The sequence below is a fragment of the Paralichthys olivaceus genome, chromosome 17, assembly GCF_024713975.1.
Source record: "Paralichthys olivaceus isolate ysfri-2021 chromosome 17, ASM2471397v2, whole genome shotgun sequence".
NCBI lineage: Eukaryota > Metazoa > Chordata > Actinopteri > Pleuronectiformes > Paralichthyidae > Paralichthys > Paralichthys olivaceus.
The window spans coordinates 4,503,660-4,531,264 of record NC_091109.1 but is presented as its reverse complement, the minus strand read 5'-3'; the positions used below and the strand labels follow the sequence as shown (position 1 = coordinate 4,531,264).

General features: G+C 42.2%; 2 protein-coding genes and 1 long non-coding RNA gene across 6 annotated transcripts; 1 reads left to right on the top strand and 2 right to left on the bottom strand.

Annotated features, from left to right (window-relative positions):
- Positions 1–690: 690 nt before the first annotated feature.
- On the bottom strand, positions 691–2,656 carry LOC109629748 (uncharacterized). Its single transcript, XR_002202733.2, has 2 exons — positions 1,803–2,656; positions 691–1,713 (listed from the first exon to the last, which is right to left on the bottom strand). It is a non-coding gene; the product is annotated as an uncharacterized lncRNA (long non-coding RNA).
- pde7a (phosphodiesterase 7A) lies at positions 2,624–22,189 on the top strand. 3 transcript variants are annotated; one of them, XM_020087616.2, is made up of 12 exons: positions 2,624–3,712; positions 13,686–13,746; positions 16,995–17,081; positions 17,807–17,970; positions 18,062–18,125; positions 18,753–18,949; positions 19,122–19,253; positions 19,347–19,438; positions 19,616–19,760; positions 19,854–19,950; positions 20,118–20,198; positions 20,284–22,189. In XM_020087616.2, the coding sequence occupies exons 1-12, from the start codon at positions 3,575–3,577 to the stop codon at positions 20,526–20,528; spliced, it is 1,503 nt and encodes a 500-aa protein (XP_019943175.2). In that variant the 5' UTR covers positions 2,624–3,574; the 3' UTR covers positions 20,529–22,189. The 3 variants fall into 3 exon arrangements, with proteins under 3 accessions (XP_019943175.2, XP_019943174.2, XP_019943176.2); XM_020087615.2 differs by having other exon boundaries at positions 16,992–17,081; XM_020087617.2 differs by lacking the exon at positions 16,995–17,081 and having other exon boundaries at positions 2,642–3,712.
- Positions 22,190–22,820: 631 nt separating this feature from the next.
- On the bottom strand, positions 22,821–27,543 carry mtfr1 (mitochondrial fission regulator 1). Of its 2 annotated transcripts, none has more exons than XM_020087556.2 (8): positions 27,417–27,543; positions 26,543–26,651; positions 26,208–26,306; positions 25,369–25,511; positions 25,037–25,272; positions 24,602–24,857; positions 24,322–24,502; positions 22,821–24,234 (listed from the first exon to the last, which is right to left on the bottom strand). In XM_020087556.2, the coding sequence occupies exons 2-8, from the start codon at positions 26,588–26,590 to the stop codon at positions 24,187–24,189; spliced, it is 1,011 nt and encodes a 336-aa protein (XP_019943115.2). In that variant the 5' UTR covers positions 26,591–26,651; positions 27,417–27,543; the 3' UTR covers positions 22,821–24,186. The 2 variants fall into 2 exon arrangements, with proteins under 2 accessions (XP_019943115.2, XP_019943116.2); XM_020087557.2 differs by lacking the exon at positions 27,417–27,543 and adding an exon at positions 27,326–27,344.
- Between the last annotated feature and the right edge of the window lie 62 nt (positions 27,544–27,605).

Here is a 27,605-nt window from a genome sequence, read left to right as displayed (position 1 = left end):
TACATTGTAACGCTGGTTAAAGGAGCTTCATGCTACAGCCACAATTGAAAATGTGTGCTGGCCTTTCACACAGTAAAATGGTGCTATCTAGTGGTAGAAAGGCTGTGTCAAGTACATGCACTGTTGCACACTGCATCACTGCAGTCATCAGATAATAGAGCTGGCGTTGTACTTGGGCCCATGGGGTTACAATATGAATCATAGTCTTTACAATTATCAAAGACTATGTAGTAAATAATGTGGATAAAGTAGATTTGTCACTTGAGTTACACGATAACTAAACACAGAATTAAATAGTGCAGCTGTCACTATACTGGAGAGTTTAATCCTCTTATAATCTTAATATCTGTGCTAATTCCCAATTATTACCTTCTGTATACGAACCATTATCCATATCAGTTTAAAGTAAAATGATAAGTTAATCTATGTTAATTTATTACTGAAAATGTATTTGGTTGTTTTCTTTTGCTAATGTTGCTGATATCTATTTTTTTACCGAATGTATTTTTTTATTTTACCTTTTAAAAATGTTTAAACTAAACTAAATTAAATTTACCATATATTCTATATCAAAATGTAATTTTTGATCCACACGTCCTGGTAAAGACACTTTTTCACCACCAGATGGCTCTACATACACACAACTCCATATTTTATGTGTTTGTAATATCTAATATGAAAGTGTACTGCAGGATAGAAAGGTTTATTTCTTTCAGTATGTCCTAATCTTAACATTTCAATACATTAGTTGCAGAATGACTTCATAATTTGGATTAACTGAATGTAATTAACTGTAGTAGCAATGTCGCCTCACAGCAGGAGAGTTCCTGGTTTGAATTCCCAGCTTGGTTGGGTTCTCTTGGGTTCACTCTGGCTTCCTCCCATCATACAAAGACATGCAGACTGAGGATTACTTTAATTTGTGAGTCTCTGTATATTGGCCATGCAATACTATGGCAACCTGTCCAAGATGGACCCTGCCTCTTGTCCAGATATCCTTGCTATCTTTAAAGAAAACAATGACAAGAAATGGTTATGTCACATAAAAACATCTTAAAACAAGGATGTGAAAATGCATGTGTGTGTCAATGTGTATGTTTGCAGTTATACAAATAGAATGTTCAGGTCAAATAGCAGTATAATTGTAAAACTGCTGCATGGGCAATCGAGCAATGGCTTATAATTCCAGTGATGCTCAGTGTCATTAGAAGGCAACTGGTAAATCAATTAGAGACACCATGGGGGATTACAGTCTGTCTCCAGAGAGCAATCAGAAACTCTAGAGTCAGGGGGAGTGGGGCGCTGGGGGCCTCAAGCAGAAACAGTGCTCATGACCTCAGGGGGAATCAGCAGGTATGCAGCTCTGTTGTCATATGAAGCCTCAAGGCTGAAGCTAAAGTAGTCAAACACACCTGTCATGCAACAAAGGTGTGCCTCTGCATGGTGTGTGTAAGTTTGCATGTTTGTCTGAATGTGGCAAGTGAATGGGGCTGTGGAGGAAATGAATTGAAAGAAATGCCTCCGATATCCTTCTCCCACGTGTGCACTTAAAGGAGGGAGTGTTAAAAATGCACTGTCCTTTGCACACACGTGACGCACTATTGACGCAGTCATATACCACATCAAGCAGTTTCAGAGTTGTCTGGCAACAACAGGTTTGTAAACTGTGAATGCAAGAGCAGTACCACCCATGTGTGGTAGACCTCCTCTGTTCTGTTTGAAAAAAAATCAAGATATGACATGTTAGTCATTTACACTAACACAAATGAAAAGTTGTGTGGTTTCAAATACAAACACGTCACCTTAAATAAAAAGTGGATCAGATCACAGTATACCCCCGATTGAGTTGGCAGTTCCAGCCCTCTTTCCAGCCCTGCCTCTGTCAAAGCCCTCACTTGTTGTGTTTTGGCTGTGTTGCCTTAGTTGCCTGGAAAAGATGCAAGACCTCTTTATGGGGGGTAGCCTATGATTGTGGGGGACTACATTCAGACCCATGGAAATAGGGAGGGAGGGGATTATGCCTCCATTGGCACTGGGCCTGTCTGTTGCCATGGCACATCTATTGTTCCCCCCAGCAGCACATGGATATGGCACAGAAACCTCCAGTGAAAATGTTTGTTTTTTTCTGGTGCCGCACTGATTGTGAATTATTTGATTCACTGCAGCATACCAACAATAAAATAATAAAACACCTCAGTATCTCAGAGGCATTTTGGTGCAGGCAGTAAAATCTTTGTCTGCTTTTACAAAGCCATCTGCACGTGTCTTGAGTCACCACATGCTGTCATGGGGGAGCAAATTGCTTGAGCTTCACAGAGCTGCGACCTTTAGCTCCATTTCCTCGACTGTTGCATTTCAAACTCCCGGCGAGTCGAAGCTCCCGGAGTAGTATGAGTCATGAGAGGAAGGTAATCACAGGCGATGATGTGGAGCGCTGCAGGGCAAGCCCCGTTGTGGAGGAATACCCTTGAGAAAGTCCACACCGCCTGCAAACGACTGCTCACACAGGTAAAACGATCACCCAATCCTGGACGGCCTATTATACCGTCTAAGCTACGTTGTCCAATCAGCGTCTCGCTTGCAGGAAGAGCTTCCACCCCATTGGTAAAATGAGACAAGGGCGTTTTATTTTTTTGTTCGCTCCAACAGCACCATCTCTGGCAGGTGGTGTGTGCGCTTTAACCCGCACTGTAGGCGCATGTTTCGGGCCGTAGGAAGCTAGTTGTCGGGCTTAAAAGACTCTTTACGTGGCTTCTCTTCGGGTTTTTATTTGGGGCTCCACAGTTTCCGCCTTACGTGACGTTGCGTCTCCTTTAAAGCCGCCGGGCAGCGCAGCGATGATCGCCGGGGATCCCCCTCTCCGAGCCGGACACTCTGGTCAGCGGTGAATCAGACAACCACCGCTCCTTCATCAGTGCGGCTTCGGAGGAGAAGAAAAGAGGCGGAAAAAGCCCCAACATGTTGATGCTGTTCCCCCAGTGAGTGGGACCGAGAGAGGGAGGAAATCAAACCCCCGTCACCGCCGCCGACACGCTCTCACATCCCGGGGGCTGCCTCTCCTCAGCCGCCGCGGATCACCGTTGATGACATTTGCTCGGAAGCGGTCGTGCCTTTTGTTTTCGTTTCGGGAAGAGACGAGCGACATGCGGATCCGCGGACGCCTCGGAGCGGAGGTTCTCTCGCTGCCGTGAAAATGAGGAAGAGCCTGCACGAAGACCCAGAAAATGGCAAGACGGTCTCGTCGTCCGCGGGCCCGGATTTCAGTAAAATGAGAAGGAAAGGAGCGAACGCGACCGCGGCATGATTTCTCGTCTCCCCCCCCGCAGAATGACTGGTGAGACGGCGGAGGAAGAGAAGACGCAGCATCAATGAAGGCGATCTGGAACAAGTTTTGAGTCGCTCACAATGAACACAAACACTTTTCGATCGTTTCTATAATATTAAAAAGATTGTTTTCGCCTTGGGGAGATTTTCTAAATCAACATTCATCTATTTTTCGCATTCTATTTGTTACCATTTTGAGTTATTGTTATTTTTTTGATATTTCTGATCCGGATCCAGCCCCGACTGTTCAATGGAAGTATGTTATCAGCTGCCGGTTTTGCCTCTAGACAGGCCGGTTCCCAAGCATGTACTCAGCCGGAGGGGAGCCATTAGTTTCAGCTCCAGCTCTTCTCTCTTCGGGGCCCCTGATCCAAGACAGCTGTCACAGGTAAAATAACATTTAAAAAAATCTAAAACTCATCTCATCTGTTGTTGCATTTAAACAGCAGCTCTGGCTCTGGGAACCACTCCGGCCTTAAAACCGGCACATTTCTTTAACAGACACATGAATAATCCACAGGAATCTTGCAGGTGGTTGTTGGATATCTAGGCCCCAACACACAGACATACTGAACACTCACCCTGCACAGATGCACGCTACATTTTCTTATCTCTTAGACCCAAAACACAGCAACTAGCCCATCTCCCAAAACCAATCTACATTTGTGCATGTTGCCCACAGATAAAGGCCTTCTTGGCTTATACTTTGGCCAGCACTGATGGTGTGATGCCATAAGTACACCAGTTTACTCCTGGGAGTTGCTATGTTTGTCAGAAGGAACGTGCCACACTGATATTTATGTTTGTGCGCCTTGACATATTGACAGAAGGAGCATATATCATCGGGTCACACTTGAACTTCCTGCTTTCTCAGAGTCTTGAACTCTTGAAAATGTTCCTCTGGTAAGCCTGCCTCAATATTTCTGCTCTGTGACAGAAAAGAACGGTAGGCCTCAAAAACACAGTTTTCATGGCGTGGGGTAACATTTTTGCTTTCTGGCACGCCAGCACAACGAACCCATGATGCATTAGCCAAGCACTGAGTCACTGTTGTGTTTGAGCATGTGTCTCAGAGGGTGAAACACCCATTAGGCCACTGTCCAGTACTCTTGTTCAACTAACAAACGCATGTGTAACCTCCACTCAGAGAAAAGTTGCACATCAAGTAACGGGTCGAGCACCGTCCCCACTATGCTACACTCTTTAAAATTAAATTACCTTCTTTTTATTGCCTCAGTAGTTTTGCACAAAAGCTGCACAATGAATCCTCACCTCTTTGCGTCACGTCCTGCTAGTTGCTCATGAACAGAAGTTCCCACCGCACTGCATGGCATTTCCCAACACATTAACCAAGCATTAAGTCACAGTCTTTGACTGTGGGAGCAACCTTTTCAATGGGCTGTCCATTAGTGCTTTGTGCAGGACCCTGCTCCACATAACCACCCATGTGTGTCCGCTTTGAACTTAACCACACCATCACAGGCAGCTTCGTCAAAGACGTCATGGCCCTCCATAGGATAGTGTCAACAGACCTAAAGGTTGCTCGTCTTCTGTAGTCTTTTGTTGAATAATATGGTGGGAGATCCATTCACTTCAAAATTTCAGTTGTAATGCTGTCACTCCATCATCACTCTGTCTGGTTGAAGAAGACTAATAAAAATAATCCAAGGCCCTGAAGTGGCGAACCCTGGCCATCCAAGGTCCAAAATGGAGAACCTATAATGGTATAATGCTCGATTGTTCATCCTCGGCATACAAACACCAGTGTAAAGCTATTGTGTCTCTCGGGAAAGTTCACCAGTTGATTTCTCAAGTGGGTCAGAGTTTATTTCCAATTGACAGGGGTGAGATGTGCTGTTGTTTTGTTCCTTTATTCTGAATAAGTGTCATTTCCATCAAGCAGTGCTCTCTGTAGTGTTAAGTGAGTTTTCCAGGGAAACAATAATGGTTTGCATGTCATATTTGTAGAGACGTTATTTAATCACACAAGGGTTACTATCACTACCATCACCAACATCAGGACCTGACAGCAAGGGGATCCAGTAATTCAACATGACGCACCGCTGACATATTCTTATACTCCTCCTGAATGTTGGAGCAGTCCTGAATGTGAGCGTGCATGTGCGCGTATGGCTCTGTCACTCAGCCTTTGTTAAAGAGCAATTACACTTCTACAAATATTGTGTTTCGGGCCCTATTTATGACCATAAGGGTGCATTTGTCCTTGGTGGCTGCTGTGTTTTCGTGTGTGGTTCCACAAGCCTGTTGTTTGTGGAAGCAGGGCTGGACTACCATTGCAGAAGGAGGCAGTTAGGCATGTGCCTGGGCTCTGTGGGCAGTGGTTTGGCTTGCTGCCAGACTCACAGATGGCCCGAGTCTCAGTCTTTCTCGCTGGCTATCTTGTTCTGCTCACTCACAAGCTCCCCCCTCTCTTTCTCTTTCTCCTCAATACCCCCCCCACCCCACCCGCCTTCCTCGCAGATGAAGACATTTCCTCTTGTAAACAGAGGACGAAAGAGTAGGGTTGAGGACATGACCGAGTCTCAGATGAATATGTCACTCAGTGGTCATGGAATGCTTATGGGTGTGAATATGCTATTGAGGAGGCGTTGAAAACTGCAGCAGCGTTAAATAAATGGGCTTATTTGTCTTTTACAATGCCTCTATTGTTTTTTCATCACAATGCATGTTTGCTGCTTGTTGAGAAATTCAGCAAAGAGAGGTGGAAGATGATTTGAATTTTGCTCGTCACGTGGTTCCCAATCCAAACCACACATGACACGTGTATTTGCATGTTAAGTTTTCTTGGAATAATTGCACACATGACATATTTCTTCATCATGTGTCATGGCTGTCATGGTACGAATACCACTCTCACACACAGGCTGTTGTTGACTACATTTTCAAAAAAAAAAAAAAAAAAATCTGAGAGAGATACAAGAATCAATAAACGGATGCACGATATAGATGTGGTCTGAGTAGTCACATGGCTTTTGACGATAATGGGCGGAAAGAAGCTTAGACTGGAAACACTGATCTGCTATCATCTCTGTCCATCATATCACAGTCAGAGATAGCATCAAGCTTACGTTGGCCACTGACCCTAGATCGACTCCTTTTCTTTGTAGATCTTTAGACGCAGCAGCTGATGATAGGCCTGTGTGCGTAAGAAAGGGAGATAGTGCCACTTGTTTCATCCACACTATGAATGTTTCTGTGCAGAGCCTGATAAGGAATACACTTGAGTGCCCCTTTCTGAGGGAGTTACTTTGTTGATTTTAACTGAACCGATAAGGTGTTTTTTTTTTTTTCTCTTTGGTGCAGTGCAATCGGATTGACGTCGTTTCAGGATGTGGTAAGAATGCTGAAGGAGCCATTCAGACTCTGAGCCTTGGGTTTCACAACCTTTCTCCAAAATGTTAACCCTTGAGCTGCAAAAAACAAGCTTTTCTCAGAAATTGGCGTGAGCGAGCTTGAAAGCGTGGGTCCTGTTTGTTATTAAGCAAGGATGTGTATTATTTAGTAAATATACTGGAGCCAAACCTTACATCCTGTCTTCGTTTAAACATACACGCACTCCCTGTTTCTCTGCCTGTCTGTCTCTGTCGGTAAGGGGCCCCTCTTATCACATGACCATTCTGTTTTTCTGCTGCTGTGTCGAGTGCAATCGGCCGTAAGAAGGTGGCTCCACATATCAACGCACTAAGGGACACAATGTCAAGAGCTAACTGGCTGAATATTAATCATGTTTTCTGTAGTCCTATAGACATATGAGATGAGTCTATACAGGAAGAGGGAATTTATTTTCCAGGGTTTCTAGTTTTACACCCCAAATAGCTGTCCACATACGCACTAGTCGCAGACCTGGGTTTTGTTTGCCCTTCTCAGAAGGTTGAGACTTCCAGGGTGGGGGTGGGCATTAAGCTGCCCCAGAGAAGCAATTAGAGCCTGGGGATGATGTTTGAAATGAATGAAATTCCTGTGCAGGGTAAACGGCTTCTGAGAATACAGTATGAAACAGGTCTCCCCCTTCCCCCACCCATTTACTCTGCTTGTATCATTGAGTACTGCTAAAAGCACCTTTATAGGCCCCTTAAAATTGCTCTGTGTAAAGAACATTTAAATCATTTTATGACACTTTACCTTCCAGTAAAAAAAAAAAAAAAAGGTTGCAGATATATTACTGCTCGACAAGCATGCTGCTTTGGTCTTTGGCAGCAACTTTGCCCTGTCATTTGCCGACTAAGACATTGGGCCAATTCACCCCAGGCCTCTCTTCAAACTAGCAGCCCTCTCTCAAACACTCACTGCAGCTGGAGTGTGTCACAGTGGAGAGTGTTCTCATAAAACACTCTTACAACAGGTAGACTCCATCTAGGGCTTTTGTGTATGCAGTGGCTGGTGCGCACACACACACACATACTCACTCCAAACCTGTCCACATTTATGGCCTAGCACTCAGTTACTGGAATTTGCCGTCCCACACAGCACAGTGCTGCAAGAGGTTAGAACTCAGAAGGAAGCTTTCAGTTTATGGAACCATGAGTCCTGCTGCTGTTATCTCACAAAGTTGCCTGTGTGTGGTGTGCGTGCGTGTACTGTTTTGTTTCTGATATGTCAGGACTACAGCTAGCTTCCTCAATTTATTGGCCCGCCCAGACTTACTGAGTACACAATGGGCTTGTCTTCTGCTAAATGCAAATTTTAAAACTAAATGCTATAGTAATGACGTGTGAGAATGCTGTACTGTGCACTGGAGCGTTGAATACCTTTCAAAGGGTGTATGACGACAATATCAGCTTAATCACAATCCTTTGACGACAACACAGCAGGTTTGGAAAAAAACCACTGAGCTGTTTTGAATGACTTCTTGCAACTTAGCCGATACCTTTTGATTAAGATATGCAGACACGCTGAGCAAACATGCATGGGAACACAAAGCAGATATTTAACACACCTTTACTGAATTTCACCAGATTCCTGAGGTGACTATAGGTCGCTTGATTTCATATTTCAGAACCTTTTGTGATGTTGTTAACACCTATTTAATGGAGTCGCAAAATGACAAATGTTTAAGCCCAGGGGTTCGTCACACAGTCAGAAGGTTAGACATCACGTGACCTTCTGACCTCAGAAACCTGAGTTGTGTGACCCCAAGCTGCAAGACTAAGCTGAGATAAGAAACAGAGCCATGTCTAAACAAGCTTATGAGGAATTGCACGAGCACAATAAACCAGTTGTTATGCTGTAGTAAACTCTAAACAGAACTGAATTTGACTTTTTCTCAGACTGCTGCAAGCTAAGTTTAGAGTTTGTCAAGCTTTTGTTGCGAGGAACAGAAAGAAATTAAGTCTGCAACCAATTTTGGACATTGTTAACCTGTTACATGTACAGTACCTACACATACTGCAGTTGGCTTGAATCTAATTTCTTGCTTGATATAGTTGTAAATCCAATATTTTTCCTGAAGAATTTAATAGGCTCATTTCACACTCAGTTTTAAGAAAGCCACTTACTGGCAAGCAAACTGGCAAAACCAATTTTTATTTTTTTGTACGCACTTAACGTCGTGTTACCGAGCAACATCTCTGGCTTTGCTTTGAGCGTATATCCCACTATGGAATAATTATACTAAAGACTTGTTTTTCTGGTTGTTTCAAAAAGTTATGAGTGTCCAGGATACATCAGAGATGGACAGATGATGACTGTGTTCCTTGATAGCCACGTGAGTTAAAATGTTTCCCTTTGCACTCCAGTTTTGCATAAGCCTGAAGTGAAAAAACGCCACAGGCCAACAGATTGTTAGAATTTTTAATCCCAGCCCTGTCTTGTTTGATGCCAGAGGCTGTGGGTCAAATGTAAACTGGCAACCAGAAAGCGTTAGTCCCTAAAGCTACATTTCCATATCGTCCACAAGATGCTGGCACCAACAACAAAGACTTCAGCTATGTCATTTGACAATGTCAAGAGTTTCTCTCTTGAAATGAAAGTATTTTCCCTTCTTGATTAAGAAAAGTCATGTGCTATTTGTTGCGCAGTTTCATCAAAACTTCCTAAAGTTACACACTTTTTGTTTGGCTCTTATAAATGACAAAGATGGCGTTTGAGGTTTTAAGTCCACATCACGTATCCCTTTAGAAACCCATAGATGAAGTCTGAGTGTTGTGTCTTTGTTTGTCTTGAATCAGCTCATGATTTAACTGCAGCTGGTATGCCTTTGCTGAGACACACCTGTTAGCCACTATGATCACGACCTGTGATATGGGCATTGTACCACCATGTTTCTTTTTGGAGGACTGAGATTCACCTCTGCTGTGTTTTAATCTGCACATCTTTGTACGACTAGTTCAGTGACTTTGTGAAATTTAAGCCTCACTCAAAAACTTAAATGCTTTGAAAATACCCACATCTATTGTAGATGCACAACAATTAATGTTCGCAGTAACCAAACCACCACCTCCCAATCAACTTAGCATGTACAAGTTTTGTTTGTCTCTATTCAGCCTTAACAAAAACATTTGTAAACCCGTCTTCTGGGGAGGCACTAGGAATCCAATACTGTCTTGTTACTTTTAAAATAAACTTCTGTCTGCCAATTACTGATGCTGATATTAAAGTGTAAAACCAGTGAAAACTTGAAGATCAGGCACGCAGCACAACCACAAGCTAAACCACTACATTCCAAATGTTTCATGTGATTTCCGATAAACGTATTCAAAGAATTGAATTATTAAACTTAATAATAATAATTACTTTAATTCATGTAGCGCCTTTCAAGAGGCCCAAGGACGATTTACATATGTCACTAGTGACAAAAATAAACTTACATTAATTAATTGTGCATCTGTGACATAAAGTTCAAGTCCTGTCTTTGACAACCTGTCTCCCTTATTTCCCGTCACCCTCAGCTGTGAAGCATAAATGTCATTAACACATTGCTAACAAAGAGACAGAAGTTAATGTTGGTCCATGACAGGACAACGGGCGCATGGTTTTGTGTGTGTTGGCACTGCAAGGCGTAGTAGGGGTGTGTGTGATGTGGGCTGGCCTTTTCAAGGGTAAAATATCGGGAATGTGACATTGACAGTTTTTTTTTCTATTGCCGCCTCCTTCTTACAGCTCACGAGGAAGCACATGCCAGTATCCACTAAAGTTCTAACTGGTGGCTGCCCCAATAACAGTATGAGAGTTTGTGTATATGTGTTTGCTGCAATCTCTGGCCAAAAGGTTTGTTTGGGCCAGTATTGGCAAGGCAGGACACACTTCCATTCCCAGCCCTGGAGCCAGCAATATACAGTTCCCAGGCAGCTGATATCAACCTTACACACACACACACACACACACACACAAAATCAGACACAAACAGCTCAGGCACACACAATCTATACTACTCACACTAACCTGGTGCTGTGTGTAAACACAGAGGCTTGTTGACAGTAAAATACAGCTTTGCAGATTACCAAACCTGAGTCAAGCTGTTTGCTAGCCGGTAAAATATTATCTTTAGATTGGCAGCTGTCATGAGCTTAGAGGACAGACAGTGTTCGTGTGTGTCTGAACTCTAAGTATGAAATATACAAGCTTGTACACTTGTGTCTGTATATGTTTGTGTCTGTGGTGTGACCCGTTAACAGTTTTTATTAGATAGTCCCAGAATGTCGACTTGTGTACAGCCCAGCACTGTGTTTGTTCAGAATGTTTTTGCGTTACAGATGTAGAGGTGTAACTTTGAACATTTTAGGTTTCTTTGGACAGTGGTTAGGGGACCCCTGCAGGTTACTTGGTGTAGTGCTGGCCTATTACGAAATATCTGTCCAGTTATCCCCTTTGGTCCAATGATAACCAACTTGTGATTTGTTGATTGAATAGCAAAAGCTATCATAAAACTTAACGCTATCATTGGACAAAACGCTAGTCCAACATTTTAAACAATCAGCATTAATAGACAACTGGTCCAGTCAGGTTGGCTGGTTGTCAGTTCGTACACATACCCAAATACTTTGACTGTGGACCTGTCTGTCATAGTCAGACTAGCTGTTGGGAATACTGGGAGAAATCTCACAGAATTAGCTGGGATGAAAAAAATCTAGAACTCAGCAGAACACCAGCCCTCTGTGGACCTGTTATTCAGAGTGTGCATGAAAACGTGCTGCGTGCATGTGCCTGGATTGTGCTCACCACCACAGACTCTTAATTCTGTGGGAAACACTGGGAATGGATAACCCTAGATGAGGGTAACCCCAGAAGGGAGAGAACAGAGTCAGCCTGGAGGGGGTCCAGGATGTGTGGAGTGCATAGAGAGGTGAGCCAACACCTCAGTGTAACCCGGACCAGCTGTCTGTTGACATAGCAAATATGCAGTAACCACAGTTGTACTTGCTACAATTAACTCTGCTGCTGCAGCTGCCTCTTGGTGAGGGACGTTGTTGGCTCTATATTGTGCAGACAACTAAAAATGAGAGAGACAGCTCAAGAATTTTACGTGGTACGTTATTCGACTGAGCGAGTCCAGTCCAGTTGGTGGTGGTAATCCATCTCTACGCTGGTTTGCTAACTGCTAATAAAAATTAATAAGTGGTTGAAAATAAAGTGGCACCGCAATCAGCAGGAAAACGAGTTTATATTTCTTGCCGCAAGATAGATAGATAGATAGATAGATAGATAGAGTACTTTATTCATCCCCGGAGGGAAATTAATGTGTCATAGCAGCTTGTGTATCGGAACACAACAAAACACAATGCAATAGAACAAAACAAAACAAAACATTTAGGTAAAAAGAACAGAAACAGAAACACAAGATGAATAGGCAGACAAGTAGTGCAGTGGCAATATGATGATAATAGTAATAATGATATGATGGTAATGTTATTGTTAGACAGTATATAAGAATATTAGTACAGTATATATTTATATATATATATATATAGTATACAATATAACATAATATATATTTATATAGACAGTAAGTATACCAATATAATAGCAGTATATAGTAATAATGGCAGCAATAGTATATATAATAGTATATATATATAATAATAATAATAGTAGTAGTAGTAGCAACCATTCAACTTTGTTTTCTTCATATCGGAAACTCCCCCTTATTGGCATAGTTTAAGTCTGACATATCTCCTCTTGTCATCACCCCAAAAAACTCATGAACTTTCCAGCTAACAGACACAATATGTGCCGTGTTTATCTTTACCCCTTACTTTAAACAAATGTGATCTGTGACGCAGTAAAGTGCGTGACTCATCTGACACTAATGGCTCTATTAGTCTGTTCAAACAAACATAATATGCTAATCAAGTTGTCATATTACTAATTCAAGACACGTTTGATGTAGCACCTTGATGGCGTCAACACCAGTTGCTGACGTAGGTTACTTTTTACCTTGCCAAAATTTGTCATCATGAGAAATGTCACTTCATCTGGTTCATGTGAAATCAAACCAGTTTAAGCTCTTACACTGGACCTGATCGCCGAAACTGAGAAATGTTATCCACGTTTTGGCAACCTGTTATTCTTCCGAGGTGAAAAGAAGCCCTCTGATCAGAAAGAACTGGACCAAAAGATCAGTTTCATACTAGAAAGCAATCGTGAAAACATTGATCTGTCCTTGAATTAAACCTCAAACATAGTGGTGGGATTCACAAAATATGTCTTTATAACTGTTTTTTAAAGATATACTGTTCCTTGAGCTGACCAATAATAAAGTTACTACTCTCGATTTTTCCATGAGCATTTCTGATGGTCACTAATAATGGTTGACAAAACTACACATTCTGGAGCTACTCTTTAGAAAAATATTATTACTTGATCGATCTTGCATATCTTTAATTTAAATTTAAACATGCTATCCAGAATGTTGTAATTAATCCGTTGTTATAATTATCAAATAATCTGCAACTGAGGACTGGGCAATCAAATTCATCTAAATTGTGATTAACATTTTCAACAAACTTTTAATCTGTTAGAATTCTCTGTAGCAAATTGAAGCTTTGTTGGAAGTAAAAAAACAAAACACTCTAATTACTATTTATTCTGTGTGTGTCTGTGTGTGTTTCTCACATGGCATTGTAAGTGTCATATCAGGCTGATGATCTGGAGCCAGAACATCTTTATCAGTGCAACAGTGGATGAACACACAAACACACACAGACAAACAGCAGATTATAATGGCAACACTACATTACACCACCCTCCACGTGTATGCATTGTGTATGCTTGTTTTGTGTTTTTGAGGTGTGTCTGTTTGGTGGTTATGAGGTTGTAAATATTATGTCACAATATAAATGCAACATTATAGTTGTGTAAAGATTGGAAAGGTTGTTAATGATGTTCCTTTGTTTTTGTTTCAGAGACGGGGAGCCATCTCCTATGACAGCTCTGACCAGACAGCACTGTACATTCGTATGCTAGGTAAGTCTTCTGCACACATACACCCATGTATATTTACCACACACACACATACATACTTTTTCCAGATATAAGTAGGTTTATCTCCTCCATGACTATGACCATTTTTAATACACAATGGCTTACAAAGTAGTGAGATGAATCAGAAATGCAGAGGGGGATGTTGAGATTACGAAGAGATGGGGATATTTTCGAGCGCACATCCCGAGTCCACTCAATCCCTGGTCTTTTGGTAATCTCTCAATCACAATAGGCTTAGATTGTGTGTGTCTTTATTGTTGGAGTATCTTTTGAAGTTTGACCAGATTTGTAAAGAGTGCAGGATTTAATTTGATCCCTAAACAGAAATGTGTTTATGTACAAGTGTGTGTGTTTGTGTGCATGTGTGTTTGTGCATCCATTTGCCCCGTGCTACCCAGAGCAACCCCAAACAGGATAAGCTGTTTAGAAATTGGATGGGAGGATGTAGGGCTCATAGCTCGGCGAGGCAGATGGAGCCAGATGCATGTAGGAAGCAGCCAGATCAGCCTTGGCTTTCTAATCAATAAGGTTATTGCGGATAATGGTGCGATTAAAGCCCGGCTGTACCCCTGACATGAGTGTACGACACACAGATGTGCCTTCACATACAACTTTTACCACCATAATTAATAGATCGGATGTTGGCTGGGAGTGAGCAGCAACAAAGAAAGAAGGTAGAATAGCTCAGTGTTATCCTGTCAGCGTTGTGTTGTTCGTAGTTATCATATTGCTGCTGTGAAGCGTAGTGAGTGGGCAGGGACCATTAAACAGCAGGAACAGTTTAGGGCTTACTCATATCTTTGTTGAAATCCTGTTTACTCTAGCTTTCCCATAATATTTCTATACCTCTTCAACTCGAAAAGTGCCCTTGAGTTGACTGCTGTCACATGTGTCTAGTTGCAGTAACAGCAATTTATTGAGCTGACTGAAGGAGCTTTAGCTTTTTAATCATTTTACTTGGCTAAGTATGATGGCAGTCCCATACGTCACCAGCATAAAGCATCTGTCTCTGTAGATTTTTGTATTAAATTGAGTGTGAGGAGAGGCACACTAATGCAGACTGGTGTTTGCTAGGGCCAGGGTTCAGTCCGCCAAGTAAAGGCTGATGTGCTTGCAAATAGCGAGACTCGGAGCTTTCACCACATCAGTTATAATGACATGACCTACATCCACCCAGGAGCACCAGCACTAATGCACCGCAGGGGAAACATGGACCCTGTGACTCTTAAAACACACTAATCACACGAGCGCACACATATGTGCTGAGCCTGAGCACATGCATCTGCAGATGTGACAGATGTACGAGGGTACACACACACAAACACGCACGCACTCTGCCCTAGAAGTGAATGATTTTTAATAATTTTGCTCGTGCGATGCCACTGATATGGATTCACTCTTCACATTCATTCTAACAACTTTACAAACAGCTTTTCAAAAATATAGTTTTTGATATTTTGAGCTTGTGTAGTATTCAAACAGCTGTTTGCAAGTAAGTAACATGCTGGTTGGGGGAACCCACTTGTGTGACTGCTTTGAATTTAATTCTGATGCACACATGACACAATCAAAAGTGCCCATTTGGAAACATACCATTGCACTTTTTAGCACCTTGATCAGTTTACTGCCATACAGCGTCTTGCTGGATAAAGTGTTGCCTGGACTGACGCACTAGCATTTTATTGCATCAGTGTCATAGCACCATCCTATCCTCTGACTATGCTCTGACTGCAGTCCACCAGCAGTCTGGCCTATCCCTGTTCCTCTGCCTGACTAATAAAAACAGTCATAGATGGACTGTAGGACTCAATCTCAGTGGGTCTGAGTACTAATCGTAGAGCAGGCTGTCCTGACATGACATTGCATGCTCAGCTGTTTGATTGACTTTTCTGTCTATTGAATTTTCTCTTCTTGGACACAGTGTCTGTTTGTGTATGACAATGCCTGCAAATGGATAGTATAGGCCAGACCTGGGTCAAACAGTATTTACAATATCACATCTTTTACTTGTTTTCGTTTGCTTGAATAACCAAAATGTTGGGTTTTACCACAATAAGAAGCTTTGCTTTGATTATTTCAACAAATATCATAAATTCAAAAATGTATCAACTATAGTTACTGTGGCTACTCTGAGCTAAGAATACCCTAAAGGCACAACACAGAATGATCATTGAGGTTAAAAACAACCCCAGTGTAATAGCAACTGGCTTGAAGGAATCACAGGAATCTCTTCTCATGACTCTACTATATCCGTAGCACATGTTGAGCATGGTGTCTATGGCAGGACTCCATCGAAGAAGCTACTGCTTTCCAGTCCAAGGCCTAAAATTTGCCAAGGAGCAAACCTGACACTCAATAACACCAAGAGTGTTTTGTGAACTGATGAGACAAAGCTCAAATTGTTTAGGAGGAACATAAAGTACCGTGTGTGGGGTAAAAAGGTCACAACAGTACGGTGGAGTGAGCATCGTTATTTGAAGCTGCTGCCATCATTGAGGGTGAAATTAATTCCTCTATTTCCCAAGATATAATAACAAGGTAGCTGTCCACCAGCTGAGTGTTAGTAGTTGTTGGGTGATGTAGCAGGACAATGGCCTCAAGATAAGAAGATCCACCTTTTTGAATTTCTCCTGTCAGAGCGTATATCTTAAACCAATAGAGATGCTGTGGAATGACCTCCAGAGAGCCTTCCATATTAGGCATCCAACAAATATGGCTGAGCTGAAGTAGATCTTTGAGGAGCGATGGGCTAAAATTCCTCCTGAATGCAGATCTGAAGCTATAAAAACTGCCCGTTTGAGGTTATGACTGCCACTTGAGGATTTGCCATAGACTGTATACAAGGATGGACAGCGTGCTATCTCCTCAAAAGTGAAGCCAAAGCGTCTTGATCACCCCCTGGTGGCTGGCTGCAGTATAGTTTATAAACCCTGCCTCCTCCATGTGACACATGGGCAAAACTAAAAAGCCAAAGTTGATGTTAAATACAGATTTTTTTTGCCTTTTTAGATAGTTATCACACTGATGAACATCCAGTGAATGGAAGCCTGTGTTAAAGAGGTTCAGGGCTTCTGTTGTGGTAAAGCTCATCCTTGTGGCACTTTAGCAAGAATAACTCTGGTATTTAATGCATAAAAAACGATTATGAATCCTACTTGGCCGACCACATTCAGACACACTATCCAAGCAGCATGAATCTTGAGGAAATAAGTGCTGATTTCTTCTAGGAGATGTGAGAGTGAGAAGTCAGGTTGGATTTGAACCGGAACGAAGAGGCTCCCATCCATACCTGTGCATCGACTTCCGAACTCTTCACAGTGAGTATGAATACTTGTCTGTGAGTGTATCATGAGCCAGTTCCAGCGTGTTATCAAACCATATCTCCACACACTTTGTTCCTTTCCCGAAAGATTGGCGGAAGTTTGTGCTCAGTGTTTCACGTAATGATAAAGACTGAGGTGTGTCTTCTAGTAATCTAGTGACAGGCTTTTTATCAAAGCTTTCTGAATTGCTGTGTGATAAAGTAGCCACCTTCGCACTTACTGAAACCTTTTTATAAAACATCAAACGGTTACAAAGAAGTAGTGTGTGTGAGTGTGAGTGTGAGTGTGAGTGTGAGTGTGTGTGTGTGTGTGTGTGTGAGTGTGAGTGTGAGTGTGAGTGTGTGTGTGTGTGTGTGTGTGTGTGTGTGTGTGTGTGTGTGAGAGAGAAAGAGAGAATTTCCCCCAAAAGTAATCCTTCCTCATGCTGACGTTTTTCCGGTCACGGTTTATACAGTCGCAGTGCTTTTGTGTGTGTGTTTGTGTGAGAGAGACCACTGACAAAGCATGTCTCCTGTGTGATACCAGACGAAAGGCTTATGAGTGGGCGGCTGTGTCAGCAGTGACTGTTTGTATATCGCTGTGTTGGTGTCAGATCCCCACCGAGTTTGTACGACCCAAATGATTCCCCGAGCCTAATGAGCTTTTGAAATAAACATGTCCCAGAGATTGTTGCCACTCTCACATGTTACATCTTTTGTGTGATTTTTGTGTGTGTGCAGCACGGTTGGGCTGTGGATCCACGTCGGCCAGCTCTGCTCCTGAGAGGAGGGTCCACAGACTGCTCAGCTTCCAGAGGTACCTGCACTCATCCCGCCTGCTGCGAGGAGTCCCCCAGCAGATCCCCCTCCACATCCTAGATGAAGACTACACTGGACAGGCCAGAGTACGACACCCACGTTTATTTAACGACACCATAATTAACTGCTTTGCCGTGACCTTCTCACTAATTGTGTCTCTTTTCCCTCTCTTTGTAGTGCATGCTGGGAAAAGTCGGGAGCTGGAACTTTGATATTTTCCTCTTTGACAGGTTGACTAATGGTGAGTGAAATAATATTCAGACGTTGTTTTAAAAAAGTCATGATAACGGAAGTAATGCAGCTCTGACGAGAGATTCCTGCAAGTCGGCTTTAGATTCAAAGTGTTAACAATGGGGCCATCTGTTGGATGACCAACACAGAGGACGTCCTGTGTGAAAACACTTTTAATGAATGACCACATTCTACATTGTAAAAAAGAAAACACCTCGAATGCAAACAACAACAAAACACATGATATAGACGTGATATCTTTTTCAGTGCACCTACAATGGTGTCCTACAAACAATTCAACAACGGCAACAGAAAATTAGCATAAGTTAATATAGGGTGAACATTAAAGATGACATATATTCCTGCTCTGACAGCAGCCTCACTAGATCAGAATGTTCTCCAGTCACAGCACATTTTCTGCCATGTACCTGTCTCGACACGTTGAACCTCAAAGACAGAGACGAGGACGACGGTGCTTACTGCCTTAAAAGGAAAAATATCAAAAATCTCAACCAAGTCCTTGAGAGAAAGTTAATGGAGTTGAAGTAAAAAAGAGTTGAAGTAAAAAAGAATGCCCCAATGAAATAAATTGAAAGACATAACAGATTGTGCTGATCTGATCCGTCCTCTTGTTCAGGAAACGGCCTTATCACCCTGACCTCCCACCTGCTGAACCAGTACGGCCTGGTGGAGCTCTTCCAGCTGGACATGGTCAAACTCTGGAGGTTCCTGGTCATGGTCCAGGAGGACTACCACAGCGACAACCCCTACCACAACGCTGTGCACGCTGCAGACGTCACGCAGGCCATGTACTGCTACATGCAGGAACCCAAGGTGAGACATGCAGACTAGAGTGTGGATTGGCTGAGCTTGTAATCATGGAGAACATCGCATTCTGGTTGGGCTTGTTTAGTTATCTCTCAAGCTCGGACGGGTTCAGTCAGAAAAAGCAATCGGTCAAGGAGTATTATATTTTAACCTTTGTGTTGCTGTCTCGTGTGTGCAGCTCGCAAAGTCTCTGACCTCCTATGACATCTTGCTGGGACTGTTAGCAGCCGCCACTCATGACCTGGACCATCCTGGGGTCAACCAGCCTTTCCTCATCAAGACAGACCACTATCTAGCTTCACTCTATAGGGTAGGACCTCATGACAGTCACGGTTTAGCTCGACAGAACTGAATGTGTGTGTGTCTGTGTGTGTGTTCACAATTCCTTCTTTTGAACTCCCAGAATACCTCGGTTCTGGAAAACCACCACTGGAAGTCGGCAGTGGGTCTCGTCAGAGAGACTGGGCTGTTCTCCCACCTGCCTCCTGAGGACAGGTGAGTTTGACTCTGAAATAAAGAATAAAACTACCAACTACACGCTTTGTTAGATTTCACTCAGAACCTGAAGTTACTTCACTTTTCTACTGAGCTGTGTGTAGAAAATACCAACATATACCACAGTCTGTGCTGAAAACAGACGTCGTGAAATAAATGTTCTTTCCGACCCCACAGCCTCAACCTGGAGAGGGACTTGGGCTCCTTAATCCTGGCCACAGACATCAGCAGACAGAATGAGTACTTGTCCAGGTTTCGCTTGCACCTGGACCAGGACAACCTGTGCTTAAGCAAAGCCAGCCACCGACACTTCATCCTGCAGGTCTGTTTACCTCCTCTGCTTTTCAGGCAACGACTTCTGCGTCCGAGCTCATCCTCAGGCTCTTGTTCTGTTTTTTATTGGCACCCTGTGCAGATGGCTCTGAAGTGTGCAGACATCTGTAACCCCTGCAGACCCTGGGAGCTGAGCAAACAGTGGAGCGAGAAAGTGACGCAGGAGTTCTTCCAACAAGGTTCTCTTCAATTATGTTACATTATCTATCTTACATTACTCACTTGCATATTTTACTGTTATTATAACTTTAGTTTTTCATTATTTTTGTGTTCCTTCTCGAATAAAAGTACATAAATGTTGTATTAACATGGCATAACATGATTTAATGTCTTAATGCTCTTGTAGGAGACATTGAGAAGAAGCACAAACTTCTTGTAAGCCCACTTTGTGACAGAGGGACAAACACAGTTGGAAACATTCAAATAGGTAAGTTACCGTCTCGTACATTTGTTCGCTGTGTCTAATGTTTAACGTTAATCTGCATCTGCCGCCTCTCCTCCTCCCTCCTCAGGCTTCATGACATATGTGGCAGAGCCGCTGTTTGCAGAGTGGGCTCGTTTCTCCGACACACGTCTGTCTCAGACCATGCTGGGCCACATGGGCCTGAACAAGGCCAGCTGGGGCGGCCTGCAGCAGGAACAAAGCTTTGTTTGCGAGGAGGCGGAAGATGCTGCGGCCCGACGAGGCGCCAATACAGCTACGACCGCAGCAGGAACCAGCTCCAAAGAAATACCTCAGGGAAACAGAAAATCCTGACACTCCTTGTGTGCCCTTTCACCTCAGCCTCCTGATCCCTGACCCTGGCCTGTGGCCTCACCACACACTCGGAGCCGAGCGGTGCATCCAACGGCCCACAGACCCACTGCTGCCCCACCTGATCCCAACTCCTTGTTTATGTTTTGTTGCTTTTGCCTCCCATCTTGATAAACCACTGATTTTATTTAATTTATTTAATTTTTAATTCCTTTTTTTGGCATAGAGCAATACATAGATACCTCATTTGGCTACTGCTGTATTTTCTGTTTTTTGCTTTGTTTTATTTATTTGTCCACTGTAGTTTTGGCATTACTGACTGAACACACCACTTCTTGTGTCGGTGAACCTTAAAGGGGAAAGCGGTATACGAACTGAAGACGACTTTTTCCTGGTATTTTGAAGTGCCATTTGAAAAGAAAGATTTGAAGAATGTTCTGAACTGAACTGATGGAGGCAACTTGAGTATTCAGACACGAGACCCTCCGAAGACTTTAGAGTAATGCCGTGTTGCATTTGTGTTGAAGATTCTTCCTCATGTAAAAACGAGAAAAAAAAATGTGACAAGCCCGGTCCTTTTGCTGCCTCTATGAAGACTGTTTACGCATTAGTCCTTATTTGTTGTTTCTATTCCCTCGAACTGAAGTGAATCACGTTGGCTCGACGGTTTGCCTTCGGAAACACAGATGTGAAGAACCACTCGTTTGAACTGTCATCCCACTGTTGAAGCCATGAGCAGAATCTCACTCAAACGCACTAGATGCCATAAGTAACTCCACCTCCGCTAAAATGTGTTCCTGCACTCCAGAATAAAGATGGCGATGAATGTGCAGCTTCGTCTCCGTGACATCTCCAAGACGTCTTGGAAGGTATTAAAGAAATTAGCCCTGTTATTTTTTTTTTAATCTTCCAGTGCTGGTTGAGCTCGTATAGCGTAGCTCCCAGACTGGAGATCACAAACTTTCTGCACATGTATCTCACCTGGAACTCCGCTCAACGCAACTTGACTCGCTCAGGGGTTTTGCAAGTCTCTTATTATTAAGAGGGAGAGGAGGAGGAGGCGACTGCAGGTGATGCAAGGTTTCTTTTGTTTTTGTGTTGTTTTTTTGGCTAGGATCTACTGAAGGAGACTCTTCCTCTCCACAGATTGTCTCTCACAGCCACATGCAACCTTAAGGACTGCTCAAGTGATGCCTTATAACTATGCACAAACTATGCTAAGTGACCAAACCAACTCTTGTTCCCATCAAGTGCATGGTGTGCTTGTCTTTGAATGCACTGTCCAATCCCTTGGCCTTTTGTTGTGAGGAACTCCAGCTGTCCTTTACTTTCTTCTTCTTTTTGTACGGAAACAAAATGGTCGAGTGACTTTGAACATTCCATTTCTTTGTGTTTGGTTTGTCTACTTCGATTCTGTACAGTGGCACAAATTGTGTTTGAACATTTTGAAAGATAACAGGTGCTTTTCTTACTTTAGCTGATTTGTATTTTGCTGTAAGTGCTGTAAGACTGTTGATAAAACTGTTTACAATTTGTTGCGACAGCCATTTTTGGGAAGACTTAAGTGTCAAGCCAGATTTTGTAAGAGCTTTGGTGTATTGACATTTTTGATACATGCCTGTTGCAGTTACAATTTGAATAATAAAACCTGTTGTTGACAAATATTTGACTTTCACACAGTTAGTGCTCATGTTAATAACCACTTAGTGAAATAATTTAGCTCAGTTCTACCGTGGGACATCGTGTTCTTCACTTCTGACAGATCCTAACTGAACAAGTCAGGTGACTAACTCTAATCTTTATTTTCATAGCACATTTTAAAACACATTTACAAGGTGCTTTACAAGTCAAATAAAAATGTTTAAAGCAAACAAAAGACATTTGAAGATCAGAACTAGGTGAAATGACAGCTATAAAATGATTCTTTGAGAGAGACTTAAAAGAATTTCTTCTCAGGGAGATTGTTCCAAAGAGTCAGACCCCCAGGTGACAGAGAAGGTCCTGTCACCTGGGGGTCACAGGCCACATAAGTAGGAGTTTGCTCTCTTTAGCAGACTTGGTGGAGTCTGGCTGCTGTGTTCTGTTGGAGCTGTCATTTTTGTAGACTCTGTTGGCTCAGGCAGATGAAGACAAGGTGGTGCCAAGATTTTTACATTTGTATCCAATGTTGTGGGATAGAGAACCCAGGTGCTTCGATGTGTCAGAGCCAATAGTCATTACCTCGTTCTTCTCAATGTTTAGCTGCAAGAAATTGAGACATCCAGCAACAGGATATAGTCAATGAGACGAAGAAAGTCAGGACTGACCATAAACTTTTATTTAGACTTTACAGTTCAAATTAATTTTCATGGAAGACAAAATTTTTGAATTATAAATTTAAATCACTGACACGTCTGTTCCACTTTCCCTTATAAAAACTTGGCTCAAAGAGTTGACTAGAAGCAGCAACTACACAGACATAAATAAAACAGGTCACAATGTGCAATCAGTCATTTTGAAGTAAATACTGCCTAAAAACCTCAAATGCAAAGAGTTGATATATCACGTGTCACATTTCTGGACTGAGGCTTGAAAACATGATTACTGGCATGATTTAAACCTTTGGAATACTGAAAACAGCATGTACCTTCCCATGACTTCTTTAAATAAGCAATGTATTTTTTGAGTTATCTACAATCGCAGTATTTGTTAAGTGTTGATACTGAACAATGAGTCCATGTTCTGGGAAACGTGTTAGTGTTCTGCAATGAGAGACAAATCTTATCAAAAGAGGTACTGATAGAGAAACAAAACACTGCACATGTACCTAAACTGCCTGAACTTTGCTTAGCAGTAAGAGTATCTTTTCCTCACCCTTAAAGCATCATGGGAAACAAGAAATGAAAAGGTAAAATTTGGCAGTCAAACACTGGAATGTCTTTGGCTCTTAAAAGCAAATCGTATTAGAGATAAATTACATCAACTAAAACCGGGATACATATATTAGAACCAACAAAAAACATGAGTGGCAAGTTTAGCAACTATGACACAGTTTACTCAGGATCAACACATAATGAAAAAAATAACAGTTTGATCTAAGGAATATATTTATAATTATGTTAAGGGAAAAAAAGTCTACTTAAACCACAACATAAATAAATGGATTCCAATTATAAATTAGTCCACTAGTCTGTATACATATATAAACAATACATCACAATATCCCACAATAAGAAAGTGCTCGCTTCCTTCTGTGGTAGAAGAACTTAAGCTTTTACACCCCTGTTAGAAAAGGGGGGGTAAAACTGATGTGTGCAACAAGTTTAATGCAAACCTAATGAAGACTTTATAAAGATAGTGTAGTGTTCCTTTAACCTGCACTTGAGTGCTTCTAACATTTTCTCTCAGGACTGTGATACATTTTAAGTCCAACAGAAAAACTAAAGACATTCAGTTAGACAAAAAAATAAAAATCACTTCCGTTAAAATAGAATGTGAATATTATGTTAAAAAAGTGCAAAAAACATGAGGATGATCGTCAGATGTGACACTTAAGAGATGACTGATACTTGGAGCAGCCCTTGTCCTTCCACACACAGAGACAGCAGATATTAAAAGTGTTGATAAGGCACTTTAAAATGTCCACAGTACTTTTTGGACTCCGAGTTCAGAAAACAGCTGTTCAGAGCAAGTTCCTTTTTCCAGTTGATTTCAACATGTGCTGCCCAAACTGTGAAAACAGGCAGAAGACAAAATTAAGTACGAACCTCTTTTTTTAGCTGAGAATCAGAAATTACGATGGGAATCAGTGTCTCACCAGGGGGGTTTCGGTTCGAGGCTTCACTTCCAGAACTGGAAGTTTGAAATCTTCCTTGTCCTCTTGTCCACTGTCGTGTCGATAGCGGTGGGCGAACTTGCGTTTGAGGGCCTCAGCGATGAGAGTGGCGGCATCCACAGAACCACCAGAGTTTATTTTGGCATCGCCTTCCAACGGACGGCTATGAAAACATACACACAACATCTTCTGTAGGTTTCTGGCTTCAAAAATCACTTTGTCTGTATTTGAAGGTTTGGATTTGTCTGAAGTGGAGGCTTACCTTTTGACTGATCGCAACTTGACTTTGCTGATGTCCTTCAGGACATCGAGCATGTTGGGGAATTCTGCCGGCCTTGACTCCAAAACTGTCTGTCCGCCTGTCTTCTTCCCTCTGCGCTCTTTTATCAATTCTATGGCTGAAAATGTCCGCTGGAGGCTTGGAGGTGGTGGGAGAGGTGGCGGAGGAGGAGGTGGGGGAGGGGGAGGTAGGGTACCAGAGGATGCAGGGGGAGGCGGAGGGGGTCCTGTTGTTGCAGCTGAAGGGAAATAAAACAAAGAGGAATATTACAGCAGTGTAACTTTTGAAATTCTACTGCCACCTAGTGGTTATTTTTTATTATTACAGGGGAGAAAAGAGGGAAAACAAATAGCTCATTTCTCTCCACTCAGTACTGAGGATTTGAGTGTTTGATTTGGAGGTTGTGTTCGGAGATACCTGGCTGTGTGCTCCTTTCCTGAGCCAGCACGATTTGTGCTATCTGTGCTCTGAGTTTGGCAAGTTCTGTCTCCAGAGCACTGATCTTCTGAATGGCCTCATCGTTGACTATTGATGGCCCCTGGGGGTCAGAAGCCCCCTGGTGCAGGCTGGGCAGTGACCTGCGGCGGGTTAACGGTCTTCTCCCAGGATTAGGCTGCTGGGCGCGAAAGACAAATCCTGATGGAATCCCTGACCTGTTTCAAAGAGACAGTTTATTATTACAGATGATCAAGAGAATCACAATTTCCTAGATACTAATCAAATAAATATGTTGATTATCTCCCTCTCACCTGGGTCTGCCAGAGTAGTCTTCATCCTCATCATCGTCCTCCTCCTCGTCGTCATCATTGTCAATCCAGCCGACATCAGCCAAAGAGGCCACCTGACAGTTCTGCCTCCTCAAGACACCGCCGTTCTCAGTGTACGGATGAAGCTGTCAGAGAGAGAGCCACAATAAACAATTTTACACAAGAAAAGAAAAACCTGCCACAGAAGAAAACATCACACATCAGCACACTAAATTTCAACTATTTAATAAAGAGTTTAATTATATAAAAAGTAATTGGGAACAACTGAGGGCAGTTCAGAAGAGGGAGGGAGAAGGAGGAGCTGTTTTAATAAATTGTTCAGGTAGCACTGTATCAATCAGCTCAAGGTTGTTAAAGGTTGCTGAACAAACTGACCTAAAGCAGACATACTGCATTCCACATAGCTAGGGAGGGCAGCTGGAACCAGAAGAAAGGGAGAAAAGAGAAAGCAGTGTTGAAGTAGACAGGAGAGAAAAGACGATTTAAATCTTTTTTTTTTTTAAGTACATGCCACAGACAAATTGCAAAAGACTGATTTGTTAACACCTGAACAAATGTATCTCTGTTCTCGTGACTTCATCCACTCTGTTTATGGTTCATAAATGAAAACAGTCAGACAGGCAGAGGTAAACAGAAGTTGAAGAGGGTGCGTGATTTGCTGTCACATGGCAGTGACTCAAAAGGACAAAAGAGAAAGATAGTGACAAACTCAAAGAACTTGAAATCACCACGTGCTTAAAATACAAGATATCCCAGGCATACGTTCTTAGACTAAATGACATAACGTTATATTAATGACGATCCTGTTTTTTTTCCTTCACCTGAAAATGAACCCTGGGGCAGGGTTTGAGGGGAAGACTAGCAGCTATTCTCCTCACAATACTTCTCGAGGACCCGTAGGACTTGGCAGATCCAGAAGCCTGCAAAACAAAACATATAATACATAACTTATATCACAAATAAAAGAAAAATACTTCAATAAGAATGTATCTATTACTTAACTAAATGCAGTATTTCCAAGATACATTAAAGTGGAAACACCAGCATATTTCATTTGTACTTCACATACATTATAATTGAGAAACTTTAATGATGAGGACAATAATCCTTCAAATTTAAATCACACAGAAGACTTGTGGGCCAGACTCTCACATACCAGGTCCATTTCAATCCTTCCATACTCTTTACTCATTTCTGTTGACATGTTTCACAAGAGCAGACGCACACATGCCTGAACACCAAGGGCATTATCACCAAATGGTCGTCTGGAAGAAAAACACAACACAAAAAAAACAAAACTTAAAACCAACAAGGATCACTTGAAGTACTTGAAATATAACTGTGCAAATATGCTTAGTATTACACAGGCATTCTGTATTTTGTATAAACTACACACATTAAATCGTCCCAATATTATCATCGCTGTGAATAGATAGATAAATAGATTATTCGCATGATCTTGAAAGTTTGATTGTTTTGTTTGCTTCCTGATGCCTTAATATTTGATCGACTAAGGAATTAGTATGTCTCTGATCGATTTTATTCCAATAGGTGGACTATGTAATAGACCCACGAGTGGCAGCATGGTACGTTAACTTTATGGTATGAACAAAAACAACGCGTTTAATTAAGCAGAGCCACTCTAAACGTAGAATAACAACACAGTGGGACGTAGACAGGTATGTGTTAGCAACTGTCATTGACATTATCATTCTTGTATCCTAGGCTGAACTTAGCTGCTGTAAAACTTGAAGCATAAACACTATGAAATCCTCTCAGACAGATGTTAGCTAACTTTACAGGCTAACGTGCTAATCTACATTCAACCACTGGCTCCCAACTTTAGCTGACAGTGTGGTTAACTGATGCTAACGACAGCTAAGTCCAAACAACTTGACCAAACGTCGACAAATTAATTATTAATATGTCGAAGACTCACAAAACTGTGGAAACACTGCGGACGACGTGTTAACAAAATAAACACATTTAAATATTAACTGAGAACTTCTTTGACTTTGGTACAAACTCACCGAGCCGGGTGCTAACTGCTAACTGCTAACTTTCTTCATGTTTCCACCTTGTTGGATTCCTTCAAGAGGCGGTGCATGGAAAACATCTGAGCCAATTGGATTATAGGCACTACAGGGGGGTGGGGGTGTAATTATGTGAGGTTCCCTATTGGTTGTTTGTAGTGATTGACAGGCGCCTCCACTAATCAT